This window comes from Doryrhamphus excisus, chromosome 5 (genome assembly GCF_030265055.1).
Source record: "Doryrhamphus excisus isolate RoL2022-K1 chromosome 5, RoL_Dexc_1.0, whole genome shotgun sequence".
NCBI lineage: Eukaryota > Metazoa > Chordata > Actinopteri > Syngnathiformes > Syngnathidae > Doryrhamphus > Doryrhamphus excisus.
Genome location: NC_080470.1, coordinates 6,445,156 through 6,460,728, shown reverse-complemented (window position 1 = coordinate 6,460,728; position 15,573 = coordinate 6,445,156). Strand labels below are relative to the sequence as shown.

The window sequence follows — 15,573 nt, the reverse complement described above, 5'->3', positions numbered from 1 at the left end:
AGTTTGGTGGCAAGAAAATTTCAAAATGTAAAAAAAAAATTTGTGTCCACCAAGTTGAACCAAATGTCGCAAACAATCCGCCTAATGGAATCCAGTGGAATGTAATGGCGCGCCCCAATGATGCGCCAATGATGCGCCAATGATGCGCCAATGATGCGCCAATGATGCGCCAATGATGCGCCAATGATGCGCCAATGATGCGCCAATGATGCGCCAATGACGCTAGGAGTCCACTGGGCAGGCGCCAGTTGGTGCCAGTTAGCGCCAAAGATTATGTGATTGGTGGCTTGCTGTGGCGCCGAATTAAAGGCAACATGGCAACATACCGAGTGAACATTAATTTGGTGCCGCAGCGAGCCAATAGGCGCCAATCACATTATCTTTGGCGTGAACTAGCACCAACTGGCGCCGGCCCAGTGGACTCCTAGCATATGTTAGGCACAGTAGACACAATGAGAGAGTGTGGGGAAAAGTGTGGGGACCACCTGAAGGGATTTGTGGGGCATGGAAGCATAGCGGATTAGCTTCTGCACCAGAGTCACATATGATGTCATTCCAACACTCGCTAATCTTCATCAGTGGTTTATGGAAGATGCAGGATCTGCCATCTGTTCCAAAGAAGCTTCTGACTGACAAACACCGACAGGGTATAGCGTCAGCTCTACAATAGGACACCCGGTGCCATAATCAAGTCCTTAACAGCCGTGTTTCCATCCTGGAATATAAGCGAGCAATTACTAACTCATTGCCACAGGCAGCAGTTAATCCCTTGGCCTTGTCCATGAGGGCTGCTGAAGCACAATATTGTGTCTGCAACACTCAAGTCTGCCGAGCTGAAATGGAGAGCAGAAGGTTCGTGGCAGCCTGTAGCATCAGGCTGCAAAGAGCTTTGAGAATTAAAGGCCAGGGTTTACGTCAAATGATCAAAGTAGAGTCAGAGGCAGTTGAAAAAAAGTAACCAGTGGCTCTGGATGAAAAAGCAAGTCTCTTTTTTGTAGCCCCAGGTTGAGAGGGTGATTTGGGGGACCGCAGGGACTTGATCAGCCCTCGAGGGCCTTACTCAGTTGAGGGTTTGTAGATGTATAGCTGAAACACCCAGTGAGAACTGGGGAGTACTACACTAAGACGTGTACCCTAGCTGTACCACTGTGTCAACATTGTCACATGCATTCTCCACTACATGCTCACACCTAAAAGGATGGGTGACATGTCGTCCTATGTTTCTGAAACATGTACATTCAGGTGAAGATACTAAAAGTTATGTAATACTATGGTACTCCTTGAATATTCTCCACTATTTGTCCATGAAACACGAGGACAGGACACACTCAGTGGCTCACTGTGTATTTGATGATGTGGGATACAGCGTCCCATGACAGCCCACAATTGATCAGAATCGGGAAGCAGTGAAGAACATAATAGCAAACTGACATTTTAATGAATGCAAAGCAGGAAACAAATGAGATGGTTTTGGAGAGAGGATGTACATCTTAATGAGCTCGTCAATTTATCTCAACTTCTTGGTAGATTGAGGCAATTTTACTGACGGGTGTTGTCACGTCTGGGATTACGCATTGTGGCTCGACCCCAAGGATGCGGAGAGCAGGACCAAATGTGCAGGTAAAAGACTCTTTTCATAATAATGACTGTGATGCAGTGACAAGAATCAAACACAAGGAGCAAACAAACAAAAATGCTTCCACAACCCAAGGACAGTGCACCTGAACTAGGGATGAGGAATGATTCAAACTAGGAATAGTTGCGAGTGTGGAACCAAAAACAAAGTTAGGGAGGAAAGGATTACAAAATAAGAGTATACAAACAGGAACTGAGGCATGGAAACAAGAATTTAAACAAACTGTTACGCTGTCTAACACATGGATCGTTACAGGTGTGTTTGTGATGGTACATGCTTCCACCTTCCATGCAATGGGATCAATTCCCGGCCAGGTATGCGGTATGAATAGCAAAATTAAGCCAAAAACAGTAATGCTCGCTGTAAATTAGTGGAGTATGAAATGTTTATAGTGGTGGCCAAGGTGAGATCATTACTCACGGAGAGGTGGAAATAAGATACCTGGTACCTGAATTGTCTAGATGGCCAAAGGGGTGGCCGGAGAGCAGAGCAGTCTGCCAGGGACATGATTCTAATGCATACTTTTTGGATTCTGCTCACCATCGTGGCAGCCAAACCCATACAGGGCATAATAAAAAAGTGCAATCCAAAGAAATCTAATCTATTTTAACTATAGACTCCTTTGTTTACATGTCACCTCATGCTTTTGAATTGAAGTCAAAGTCAACACTTGCAGTTCATGCAAGACACGGTTTTATTGACAGCTCCTCTAGAGAATACGTAGCTCTTTTCAAACTTTCCACGGAAAGTTGTGTGCTGCAGTGAAATGTTCTGCACCACAGAGCCACATTTGTCAAAAGTGTCCCCAGCCATGGGGGTGGATGGAGAGTGACCAAACACCCCTGGCCACCCCTGCCACTAGGTGACAGCATGTATATATGTATGTAAAACCAAAAAAACTTGTTGGATGTTTTTGTAGGCGGCATAGGTCTGTCACATTACATAGAGTAAGCTGTCTCTTTCTATCTGTTTTTATATCTTTAGAACGCACAGAAGTGTCTCACATAACAATTGTGGATAGGTGCCATATTTGACTTTAATACTTAATCTCGTGATGTGACATGCTTGTGTATTTAAGAAGACCTCAGAGAATAAATATGAGTAGACTCTGAAAAGCTCATATATGCTGCTACGAATATAATAGATATCTATTATTTCGCTCCTCTCTCACTGTTGAGCCAACGGAAAACAGTGGCTCTGGATGGATGCTTTGAGTTATTGAGCTAAATTACACTGTCTGCTGACTGCAAACTCATGGGAAAGGGAAGGGAAGGCATGTGGTATACAGTAGAGCGATGGTAGGGGACCTGCACAAAAAAGCATGCTGTTAATAATGGTAAATAATACCCTTAAAAAATGAGCAGGGCAGATCTGGGGCAACATGAGAAAGGTTGGTAAATAAGTCATACTAATAATAGTAATAAAAAAAAAAGTAAAATGCTGAGAAATGGGGCAAAGTAGTTGCCAGGCAGGTAGGAAAACAGCAGAATACTAGAAAACAAGATGCAGTGACACTGATATGATTGAAGTGGACAATTTTTATGACCTTGGTTCTATATCTTTGTAACTAAATGTAACTTTATTCAAGTCAACGATAGCAAAACTGAGAAACAGATTTGGTCATGCAGGACAGATATCGCTCAAAGTCAGTCAGTCAAACTGATGGTGGATTAGATCTTACAGGAGCGGAATGACAATAGTCAAAGCCACCTGGGAATTAAAACTCCACGACTCTGAACTCATCACTTTTGATTATCTTTTGTCCAAGTGCAGAGGGGGATTTCTCAGAGGGAATACTGAATGACCAGAATCATATTCAGTGTTTGGCAAGGTTGTACATCTCGTTGCAATGGATGATTTGATACACATCTAGATACACGGTTCAAAAACCACATATATACGTATTAAAAAAAACAGAATAATATCTGCGTCGTATCGACTTGGAACCAACTTCCGCCTCCCCTAATTCGGCTACGAGCTTTCGATTGAGCTTTTCGATTTTTTGACGTTTACGTCCACTTCCGGTGGTCACAGAAAGTCGAGGTCCCAAACGAAAGCTCATGGCCACTTAGGCGGGGGTAGGACTTGGTTTCATCTTCATAGGACATACCATTCTCGAGTAATTTTGATATGATAGCAGTTAGCAAACCCTCCGTCACTCCTATACCCTAACCCTCTAACCCTAACATTATACTCCCTAGCATGCTGTAAGGCACAAAGTAAAAGACAACAACATTTTATGAGATCTATATAAAATATATCAATAAAAAAACAGAAGTCAAATCAAAGTATAATAAATAGTGCAGAGCAACTCAAATAATCCCTTAGCATGTGCATTACAGTTGAGCAATGTGTTGCAAACCAAGATAATAGGAGTGTGATGTGACTGTAGGGGTGCTATTTCATGTCTACAGGTATCTAATAATGGTAAAAACTGTATTTTGAGTCCTAACCATATTTTCTATGCTTAATTTAATTTATTATTTCATGAACTTTGCATTATTCATAATAAATAATATGTTCATATACAGTAGAATCGATGGATGCAGCAGATTTATCATTCAGGTCACTTCCATCTGTCGTCCTTGTGATGTAACAGAGGCAAGACAGCGGCTGTATGAAAGGGAATTGAGACACCCGAGACCCACTTCTCCCACCCTGCTGTGTGGAAAGCAATTGTGGGAGCCTGATACGCATTGTATGTCACAAAAGACGCCGTCGCCATTATCTAATTATGTGTTTGAGGGAAGCTGTGTCGCTGTGTGACCACACACACAGACACAGCAATATCCTGCATCACCGGGTTTCATTGTGAAAGTCACAGACAAATACATGCCAACTGTACTGTTATATATCTGATGCGCCAATTTTGCAGAATCTGTATGAAAGAGGCTAAACGTGATCCCAATAGTGCATCTGTACTGATCACATTAAGTTGATATACAGTAGTGATTATTATTAGGCAAGTTGGTTTGTGTGGATTCATTTTGTTTATTAACAACAAAGCTCTTGGAAAAAACAAAATGTTAATAAACCCAAAACCTGAATATTTAAGAAAGTAAAAGTCACGTCTTGCAATTTAGTTTCATTTTCTCGCTTAAGGTTGGAGGCAATGGTTCACCAGTAGCACTGGTTTTTAGCTACTAATTTGCATTCCTGATGGCATTTCTTGTTCCATGTGCTGATGTTACCAAACCATTTGCATCTTGAGTCACTTTTACATGAGTTTTTCCTCTTTCCGAATGACTTTTCCGAAAACAATGGTATACATGGAAAGGAATATTCCAATCTCTTGTCTACATGCGCCGCTATAATCAAACAGAATAGTAATGGGGCAGTAAAGCGTAAACATCATCAAGTTTTTCTTTCACTTGTTGGAATAACTCCGTATTGCGAGTTTTTCGTTCGTCCAGTCTTGAAATTTAGTTTGGATCAAAAACAAACTTTGCTCAGCAGTCCAGTGCCGATTGCTCGCCTCCATTTTTAAAACTGAAGAACATCTCGAACTGCGTGTTACGTCATATCTGGGCATGCACTGAAAGAACGCACCCGGGATAAATTTAAACAAGATAATATAAAATTCAATCTTGCTAATATTTTATAATTAAACTCGGGACATGTTTTATATAGACATACATATTCTTTTTTAAAGAAAAAATGGACTTAAATAAAGTACAGAAGGGTTTAGATTCTGTTCCACTGATGACGGTAATGCACACCGAAAGCTGCTTGCCAACCGCCAATAAACATCAGAAGAAGAAAAACACGACAAAGAAGAACGCACCCTGACAACTTTCCATTTGAGCGGGTACAAGATACCTCAATTGGATTGGGGAAAGGAATATTCCACCCCTGGGAATCTGATTATATGATCACCTTTCTTTCGGAATGAGGTGAATACAAAAGTTAAATTCCGTTTGAGCAAATAAACCAAATGCAATTGGAATATTTGGGTCCATGTTGCCACATGGGCTATTGGTGTTCCTCTTTCCCTCTATTTAGTCCTCTCCTCTTCATCCTCCCACTTGGTAATATCATCCACCGTCATGGCCTCAATTTCCACAGCTACGCCGATGACATTCAGCATCCACCACCTCTATCAACTCCAACATCTACTCCACCCTCACCAACTGCTTAACTGACATCAAAACCTGGATGGAACAACATTTCCTCAAACTTAACAGTGACCAAACAGATATTATCATCATTGGTCCCAAAAACATCCACCCATAACTTCTGTCTCAACTTCTGCTGCCATCTTTTACTCTGTTTTTATTCAACTCTATTTTTATTTATTTTTCTCTACTGTAAAGCATCTTTGAGTACTCTGAAAAGCGCTGTACAAATAAAATGTATTATTATTATTTATTATTTTGAGTTTGAAATAGGTTGTACCTGATTATGTGTCCAAAGAACATATTTTTCATCAAAAGCTTTTTTCTGTTCATTTGCGATTGTTCATACTTCCTTGTTGCTTTTTCAGGATATTTTTAGGGTATTCATTAATAAACTTGGGTGACTTGAAATATGTAACCCCGGATTGTAACGCTAGTCCACACTAGGACCCACCTTTATCCTGCTGATATGTGATTTAAAGATTCAGGGTCTGATCCAGCCACGGGTCCTTTCATTTGGTTTTCAAGAGTCATCATATTGGACCAGTCTGTCTTCAGATATTTCTTGGCGCAGTCTTGATGTTTCAATTGTCTTGTCTAGCGGTGGTTTTGTGGTCAAAGTACTCACTTGCCTAACTATGTGTTGCAACAGGACTCAACACACACACACACACACACTGCAGGGTCTCCACAAGTCTGTATAGGAGGAGCCCATAGAAGTGAAAATGCTGCCCACTGTGCACCACAGAATCTGTCCTCACATGTTGCAGCATCCATCATACATTAAAAGAGAGCACACACATAGGGGATGTATCAAAGTGAGGGGAAACAAGAAAGTGGCACTGTAAAAAGTAAAGAAGCGTGAAGGAATATGCCATATAGTGCTATATACAGTGTACATTTTTGAGAGTCTACACATTCTATACGATCACATTACACAGACAACAAAGCCAAGCAACCTATTCATGTAGAATGAAATATGACTATACCTTGTTGGTGAAAGAGCAGCAGCTTGCCATTTTCTAATGCCAGAGTGAGGCTGTGATCTCCTTTTCCCTCAGCATGGAACACCATCCCAGAATTCCTTAGGGTTTTCAGATTCAGAGAAATGGCCATTGGGCTCGGTCTGGCGTTCAGCCTGTATAGTATACTGCTGCTGCCATCAAAGTTGGCAACATCAGACGCTACAAGAATAAAGAGGTGAAACAACGAGCAACATGAATGTAATATTTGTATCTTTGGGCACAGAAAAACATCATAGAATCATTTCTTACAGGATTTTTAGACTTCTAGAAATTAAGCAGTATCCTGATTAAATTACCATCTCCTGTGTACTACTCTAAGTAAACACATTTTGGAGTCAGAAGCACAATTAAAAAGATTTCTGGTTGTAAATCGGTGATGAAGAACATAGTTCCAAATAGTCGCCGGGATTTCCCAAGTAAATAGTTTGGCTTCTCAAAACAATATGCATTCAAAAGAATAATACATTTGCAACACAAATATGCCTATTTGCGTTTGTAACACAATAATTGAATTATTATGAGCAATGAGGGGTTTATTTTCCCGCATACTTAAATGTCGCAAATTGTACATCCAAATTAAGACTTATGAAGTGAGCTATAAGAATATCCCACTTGTGTTTTTTCTTTATTTTTCTTTATAAAGAAAAGTTTTTGTGATGTTCTGAGTGTCATTCCCAGGATGAACGGAAGAGAGAAATGTGTTAATTGGAGATATTTACAGTATATGGTTTTGGAATTGTACTGCTGTTGTACTGCTGAGTGTCAGATTCTGTGTGACTGTGTGGGGGCGCTCCACTGTGCCTCCGTCTGCCGTTATAACAGAGAGGTGTGCTTGCTCTGGTGCACATGCATTAATTACACTAAAAATGTTGACGTAATTAATGATAATGGTAATGGTTTTATTTCATTTGAACATACATCAGATTACAATTGAGTGCATCCCATAATCAGTTCACAGTTCCACATGTCCAAAAGGAGTAGGAAGAAGCAAAGTTTATTTAATCCTACTCCTCCATCTGGTACTTTTACAATCAGTAACTGTTACATTTGTTACATTTTCCTGCCTTTCTGATATAATTTTTTTTTTTTGTCACATACCGAAGTACGAGGTGATATGACCATACAATGACATAATGGGTACCATAGTAAGTGTCAATATAGTGATATATATAGCACATCATGACTGGTTCAAGACTCTTCATCCTTGTATTTAGCAAACATCAACTGCTTGTATTGTTTCTTGAATTGGCTCATCGTTGTGCATTGTTTGAGGTCCTTACTCAATCCATTCCATAGTTTGATTCCACATACTGAAATAATTCAAATTTAGTTCTTCCCTGAGATTATATTTCTCCTCTTTTGTAGAGTATTGGATGATATTTTTAGGTAATTGGTTATTTTTAGCCTTGTGCATTATTTAAGCTGTTTGAAGATTAACTATATCACCAAGTTTAAATATTTGTGATTTTGGAAATAAGGAGTTAATGTGTTCTCTGTAGGCGGCATGATGAATTATCCTTACTGACCTTTTTTGCGGTACATTTAGCGAGTGAAGATTGCTTTTATAGTTATTACCCCATATTTCCACACAATAAGTAGATAACTAGTGGGTAACTAATGGGTAACTAATGAAATAAATTAGTTACACATTATTTTTGACAGCCCATATATATATATATATATATATATATATATGTATATATATATATATATATATATATATATATATATATATATATATATATATATATATATATATATATATATATATATATATATATATATATATATAAACACACACATTTGTGTACTTAGTATGAGTCTTAGTATTGAGTATGAGCTCAAGACAGCAACCGCTTATTATGTTATCTGAACAATGCATACTTTAAGCGTATTAAAGATCAGAGAAAAGGTACCATAGTGACATCCGTATATTTCTAGCCTAAGTCCAATCCTCCCAGTTGGGTTCCAGGCCACAGGGATGAGACGTAGAAAGCGGGCAACCACTGGGTGATCAAGTTTATACTGGACCACAGTGTCCGCATTAGAGTTACCTGGAAGAGCCTGGAGAAACATACATTTTCATTTAATCATTACACATTTCCAAAATGGCTCAGCAGTATACGTATATTCATATTTTAGTCCAAATAAATGTGGGATCATACACATCACATGGCAGAGCAGTATTACCTTGATAGGTCAATTAAGGGTGATGTCACCCATTGTTCTGTGAAACAGTTATACCACAGTTTGAAAGCGGCACTCTGGTTCTCAACTCAAGCATTCGTAGGTGCTGAGTCTGCATTACTCGAACCCCCGAAATGAAGCACAGAGAGATGCGTGCATTTGGAGTACGATTACTAACATTTAAATCAGCCCTGGTGCCACAGCGATATCACGTTTTAGTAGGCATCCATATCCATTAGCAGTGCATATGTTAAAGATAATGACTTTGGTTTGTGCACTTTGTTATTCAAGTGATGACCTCCGATATCACAACCACTGCCTTTCGAGATTGTGAAACTATGACTGTGACTCCGGCTGACATTAAAAAGCTACTGTAGGCCACAAAGAATAATACTCTGGGGAAAACTTCTGTTATGCATAACACAATTATTCAAGTACATGACCTTTGCTTCAGTTTGTCTTCTCCTCTTGAGAATTTGAGTGTTGATGACGTGTACTCTTATGTCTGGTGACTGAAATTGGCTTATCTGAGAGTAACTAATTGTCATCTCAGCATTCTGAAAAGCTTATCCGTCTGGGCAGTGGAGCATTAAGTTCACAAAATGTCTCTGAGCAGCATCACATTTAGTTTCTCTGCATTTTTACGGAAAGATGAGCTCCCTCTGACAAGCTTTCAGAAACACAGGTTGAGGATGAATGCGGGAAGACAAGCCTGAGGAAGAATCACATTCACTTGTCTCATGTGGACCATCTTCTTGTGCACTGGATTATCAACTCTTGGACACAGTTCATCATGATAGGGAGCTGTAGGTCCTCAACACTGATCATTAGCCCAGGTGCTCCACAGGGCACGTTGTTTTCACCACTCCTTTTCACTTTCTATACCACTGATTTTAATTACAATTCGGATACATGTCACATGCAGTAGATTCTCAAACTACGCTGCAATTGAGGAATGCATAAAGGAGGTTGATGAGGGAAAGTATCACAGCCTGGTGAAGGACTTTATCAGAGATGGTTGATGGTTCTTCACATTCCATTAGCATCAATGGTAATGAGATAAAGGTGGTTTGCACATACAATTACTTAGGACTACAATTTGACAATGAGCTGAAGTGGTGTGAAAATATGGAAAATATATAACAAAAGTCAGCACAGAATGCACTATTTTTGAGGAGACTTGCCGCTTTTAATGATTGCTTGAAGCTTTTATATGTTTTAAAAGTCCATAGTGTCCAATGTGATGTTTCATGCAGCACTCCGTTGGAGGTGTAAGTGCAAAAAAAAACTAAAAAAAAAAAAAAACACAGAGACAGGGGCGTCTCTGTGGTCGGGATGAGGCTGGAGTCTGGACAGGACACTAAATCATGATCAATTCAGAAGAACACCAGTCACCCACTGAAAACTGTTTTTTGGGTTTTTTTCCTCACCAGACGAGCTCTCTCAGTGACAGATTCCTCCCATTGGCCTGTTCAACTCAGAGGTTTAAAACTCTTTTGTCCTGTGTGCAATCAGGCTCTGCAATGCTGCTACTTCTGGAAATGGAACGAGACGGGGTTCCACTACAAACTAACATCACCATGTACTTGTACAATGTACAATAATATTGGTGTTTCTTATTAGCAGCGGTGGTAATATACTGTGTATGTATTGGATTTCTATTATTTCTTTTTAAATGACTCTGTTTGTGTATTAATGCTTTGTTAATGTATTTTATGTGATGGTGTGTGGATGTTTATGCACAACAGACTACCTGGTAATTTCCTTCGGGATTAATAAAGTCCTACCTAACCTAACAATGAGAAAATAGTCCAATAAAAGTCAGGATGTTTAGAACCCTCTGTAACAGTCTTCCCCCCCAGTGGTGATGCTTATTTGCAATGAATTGTGCCCATATGCATGCAAAATTAAGTTAATTAGAGAAGAAATGTCTGTCTCCAAAGACCATGTAATGTCAGTTGAAGGAAAAGAGTGAGACAAACTGCCTTTAAATAAGTAAAATATCACGGCAAGGACATGGCATTTAACCACACAATATAAATTACAAATTTGGCAGGCGGTTAAACTCCCAAAGCAGAACAACAAACCACACACCGAGTGATGCAAAAATACTGATGAGAAATTGGGGAACAAATTGCATCAACAGGACACAGTTTGGTAGAACGGACAAAGAGGCGGGGAGCTGATTGGCTCACACGGACAGGAGATATCAAGACAAAGTGATACTAATGAAGTATCAGCCAATCAATCACAACATTGGGTACACCTGCTTGGTCCAATCACATCCAATACAAGAGTTGTACAAACATAAAATTGTGAATTTTAATCTGCAAAAGAATGGAAATATAGTTGGTTTGTAGATACCCTAGTTGGGTATCGTCTCGTTAATTCTTCACCTTTATAAAAAATGCCACTTTCTCGCAACTTTGGTATCAGCACATAAAGCAGAAGCACGTCGCAAATGAAACCACCATTTGTCTTCTGCACACACAAAGCAATCTTGTTGGCGGTAGACTCTGTGGACCAACAACTGAATAACATACAGGTAGGATTGACAATAAAGAACAATAAAGCTCATTTTTAACTGGCACTGTTAGACAGATATCAATTTAATATGTTGCAGTGGTGTCAACAGCACTGCATTATATGTTTCTAATACTTTGCCACTCTCAAGTGTGATGTGGATAAACTATGATATATTGAAAGTTGTTTTTGTTTAGAAGATGGTGGTGACATCTAATTGTTCATGTTCCCACACTATGTTCAAGTATAGTTAGACTTTTTTTATTCACATCTGCCCATTTGATCGTCAGATGATTTGTGAAGTATGAGAGTATTTTAAAAAAAAAATTTCATAAATTTTTTTTCATTCTTTGTATTTTCACCTTTTGTGGTTTATAGTGTTGTACAGTCATCCCTCGCCTAACCATAGTTACAATTTTATGGCTTCACCCTATCATGGTTTTTCAAACATACTGTTTATTAATTAAGAATATTCATTCATTCATTCATTCTACCGCTTTTTCCTCACGTGGGTCGCGGGGATTGCTGGAGCCTATCTCAGCTGTCTTGGGGCGAGAGGCGGGGTACACCCTGGACTGGTCGCCAGCCAATCACAGGGCACATATAGACAAACAACCATTCACACTCACATTCACCGGAGTACCCGGAGAAAACCCACACATGCACGGGGAGAACATGCAAACTCCACATATAGATGGCCGAGGGTGGAATTGAACCCTGGTCTCCTAGCTGTGAGGTCTGCGCACTAACCACTCGGCCGCCGTGCCGTGTAAAAAAGCATATTTTGGCAAATTGCATGAATTTTTTCAAATTATTAAGCATTTTGAAGCATAAAAATGGTGACATGAACTAACTCAAATGCAAATACAAGACAGAAGATGCATACTAATTTTGAATGTAGTAGCCTACATCTGCCACTTGGTGTTGCTGTAATGTCCGGTGAGAGAAGCACCAGACTTAATCAACAGGCATTTATTGCACGTTTAAAATATCTCACAACAAGCACAATAATAATAATCATAACACAGGCTACTTTTGTGGCCATAACCCACAACAAAGCTAAAACTCAACTCTGAATCCAGTGACCCTGTAATGCTCCCTGTATCCTCCCATCCAGTTCTAAGCACTCTTTGTAGTTCTTGAACAATGCAGAAGCCAAACTCTAGTAGGATATATAAGGAATGACATCAATTTTGCACATGGCATTATGCATCACTCTATTTACATGCACACATATTGGGAAAAAAATTAAGAAAGTTATCATCATCCAGACTTCAGAGACCTTATGATGGAAACGGGTTTTTCAACTCGAAAGGTTCATTTCTACAATATTGGTTCAGTTTGGAACAGCTCACACAGTTTCCTATTTCGGTGCAAGTCTGTTGGGGTTTCACGTTCTTGTTTACAGGGCCCATCGCTTCTCTGTACAATATTGCATTTATTTGATATGCATATAACAATATTTACAACAGTGAATCGGTGATTGCTATTTCTTCTACACATATAAGCCAGATCACGCTTTAAAAATCTGAACTGTAATGTGGCAAACCAAACCGAGCATAAAAACGTATGTTATGGTGATATACACTTACCCCAAAACTGTCTTCTTGACGATGCTGTCTCCAGTTGTGTCCTGTGTCACTAAACATCAACAGGTAGGAGGTCAGCCAATCTGAGCTGCCATAACGTCCCTGCGTCGCAGCAGCTGTGATTTGGGTCCTCGCCCCCAGGTCCACCTCCAGCCACTGGTATCTGTCTGATACGAGAGGAGACCAACCTCCAGCTCCTGTAAAGAGGGAGGAGTGGCACATCACTTCATAAAATACTGCCTGTCAGAGAGTAAGGGGCGTTTAGAGGTCGGTGGGTAGTCAAATTACTATTGTGAAAAAAGTGAAGTGAAGTTTTTGGTTGTTTACCAAAAGACCTCCTTCTACACCAGGGGTCTCAAACTCAATTTATTGGGGGCCACTGGAGCTCGGGTCTGGGTGAGACTGGGACGCATCAGGTTTTCCAAAAAAAACAAAAAAACGCATTTATTAAAAACAAAAAAAATTAAAAAACTTTGCTTTGGTTCCAATTTTCTACAAGAAAAGCTCTGATAAAACATTGTTCTAGAATATCTTACTTTTTATTTTTCTACACAAAATAAGATGAAAAATAAATAAACAAATCAAGAATAAAGAAAATCAATCAGTAATAAATAAATATAATAATAATAATAATAATAATAATAAAACGGCAAATAACGCGTGTTTGAGACCCCTGTTCTACACTGACCTGCAAAAATGACTAAAACAGGCCTCCTCAGGCATCTCATATGTTTGCACATGATGTCTGGCAAATTTTAATTGGATAATAGTCCTATAGGCCAGTGACACAATTGACATACAGACCGTTGCCTAGGCAAATTCCTCTGGAAAGAGTACCGGTCGGAAAAGAAAGTAAGACAAACACAGACACTGAATAATACTTTCACAAAAAAATTGATTGAGCATATTAGTTAGAAAATACATAGCGGGAAGAAAAAGAAGCAGCAATAAGATGGATCTTGATCCTTCGCACACACGACACTCAATTGACTCAGGCTCAGGTTCAGTCTGTGTGCTTTTTGCAGATAAGAAAGTACATGCCCAGTACAGCGGCTATTGCTCACGTTATTTTATTCTACACTACAATGGAGGAGTTGCTAAAACGCCATCATCAAACTGGATTATTTCTGGCTATATTCCCATAAGCTAAATTCCCCTTTGAGAGAATGGCTTTGGTGTAATGCATGCAGGTCTTAATAGGTTTTCTTAAAGTCTTATTTTGTGTTTGTGCTTATGTCTGTTGAATCCATACAACACACAGGAGTGGATAATCAAACTCTCCTGTTCAATTCCTCCTGAGGCTGTGTCAAAGTGTCCTCAAGCAAGACTTTTTATCACTGTGCGGATTGGTTGTTAAGCACATTGAGTAATTGGTAAAGTAGAAAATCCATAACACACCAATGCACAAGCTCATCCCACCCCATTGCAGACCACTTCTTTTGCACCAAGAGAGCCAGAAGGAAAAATACTATACTATACTATAGTAGCTAATAACCTGGAAAACTAAGTATCGCATTGCTAATCAGTCGATCCTTGTTTTAAAATTTAGTGTATGATATGGTTTTTGAAAAGTCTTTGGCAACAGTTTTGCCTCGGTTTTCATAGACTGTCTTGGTTATAGTACAGTTTTGTCCATAATAAACTAGTCCATTTGCCCAGTACTGTGCTGGGATGGGCCCTAGCATGCCCGCGACTCTAGTGAGGATAAGCGGTATAGAAAATGGATGGAGTGTCATTCTGCAGAATAGAGTGCCAAATAAAGCACCCTATTGGTGATGCACGGCCAATGCAACTGCTAAATAATCAACCATTGGGCCAAAGAAAGTTCTTTCATTCATTCATTCATTTTTTACCGCTTATCCTCACGAGGGTCGATGGGGGTGCTGGAGCCTATCCAAGCTGTCCTTGAGCGAGAGGCGGGGTACACCCTGGACTGGTTGCCAGCCAATCACAGGGCACATATAGACAAACAACCATTCACACTCACATTCATACCTATGGACAATTTGGAGTCGCCAATTAACCTAGCATGTTTTTGGAATGTGGGAAGAAACCGGAGTACCCGGAGAAAACCCACGCAGAACATGCAAACTCCACACAGAGATGGCTGAGGGTGGAATTGAACTCCGGTCTCCTAGCTGTGAGGCCTGCGTGCTAACTCATCCCAAAGTATGGCGATGGCAAACTTTACAACTGGTACACAAACATTATCAGTTGTGTTTAATGATGAAAACTGTACTGAAAATAAACACATTGATGAATAATTTAAAAATACGTTTAGCACACATGAATATCAAACCATCACGCAACTTCAAATACTGGTAGGCATACTGTTGCCACCCACGGGAAGAGACACTTTTGTCCTGGGCATAAGATGCATATGTGAAAAACAAACATGTCCTTTTCATTTCCAGTTTGAGAAAGCTACCTTCAAACACTGAAGTTGTCTTCGCTCTGACTTGTGATCAGTGGGATGTGTACCGCTCTGCAGCCTTGCG

General features: G+C 39.7%; 1 protein-coding gene across 3 annotated transcripts in view; it reads right to left on the bottom strand.

Moving 5' to 3' along the window:
* The window catches only part of LOC131129359 (contactin-associated protein-like 5), a 60,883-nt gene that overhangs the window by 29,976 nt on the left and 15,334 nt on the right, over window positions 1-15,573 (bottom strand). For all 3 annotated transcript variants that reach the window (XM_058072831.1, XM_058072833.1, XM_058072832.1), the window contains exons 3-5: window positions 13,079-13,272; window positions 8,693-8,840; window positions 6,741-6,935 (exon numbers count right to left, since the gene is read on the bottom strand). In XM_058072831.1, the coding sequence (XP_057928814.1) occupies window positions 6,741-6,935; window positions 8,693-8,840; window positions 13,079-13,272 (537 nt within the window). The remainder of the gene's footprint in view (window positions 1-6,740; window positions 6,936-8,692; window positions 8,841-13,078; window positions 13,273-15,573) is intronic.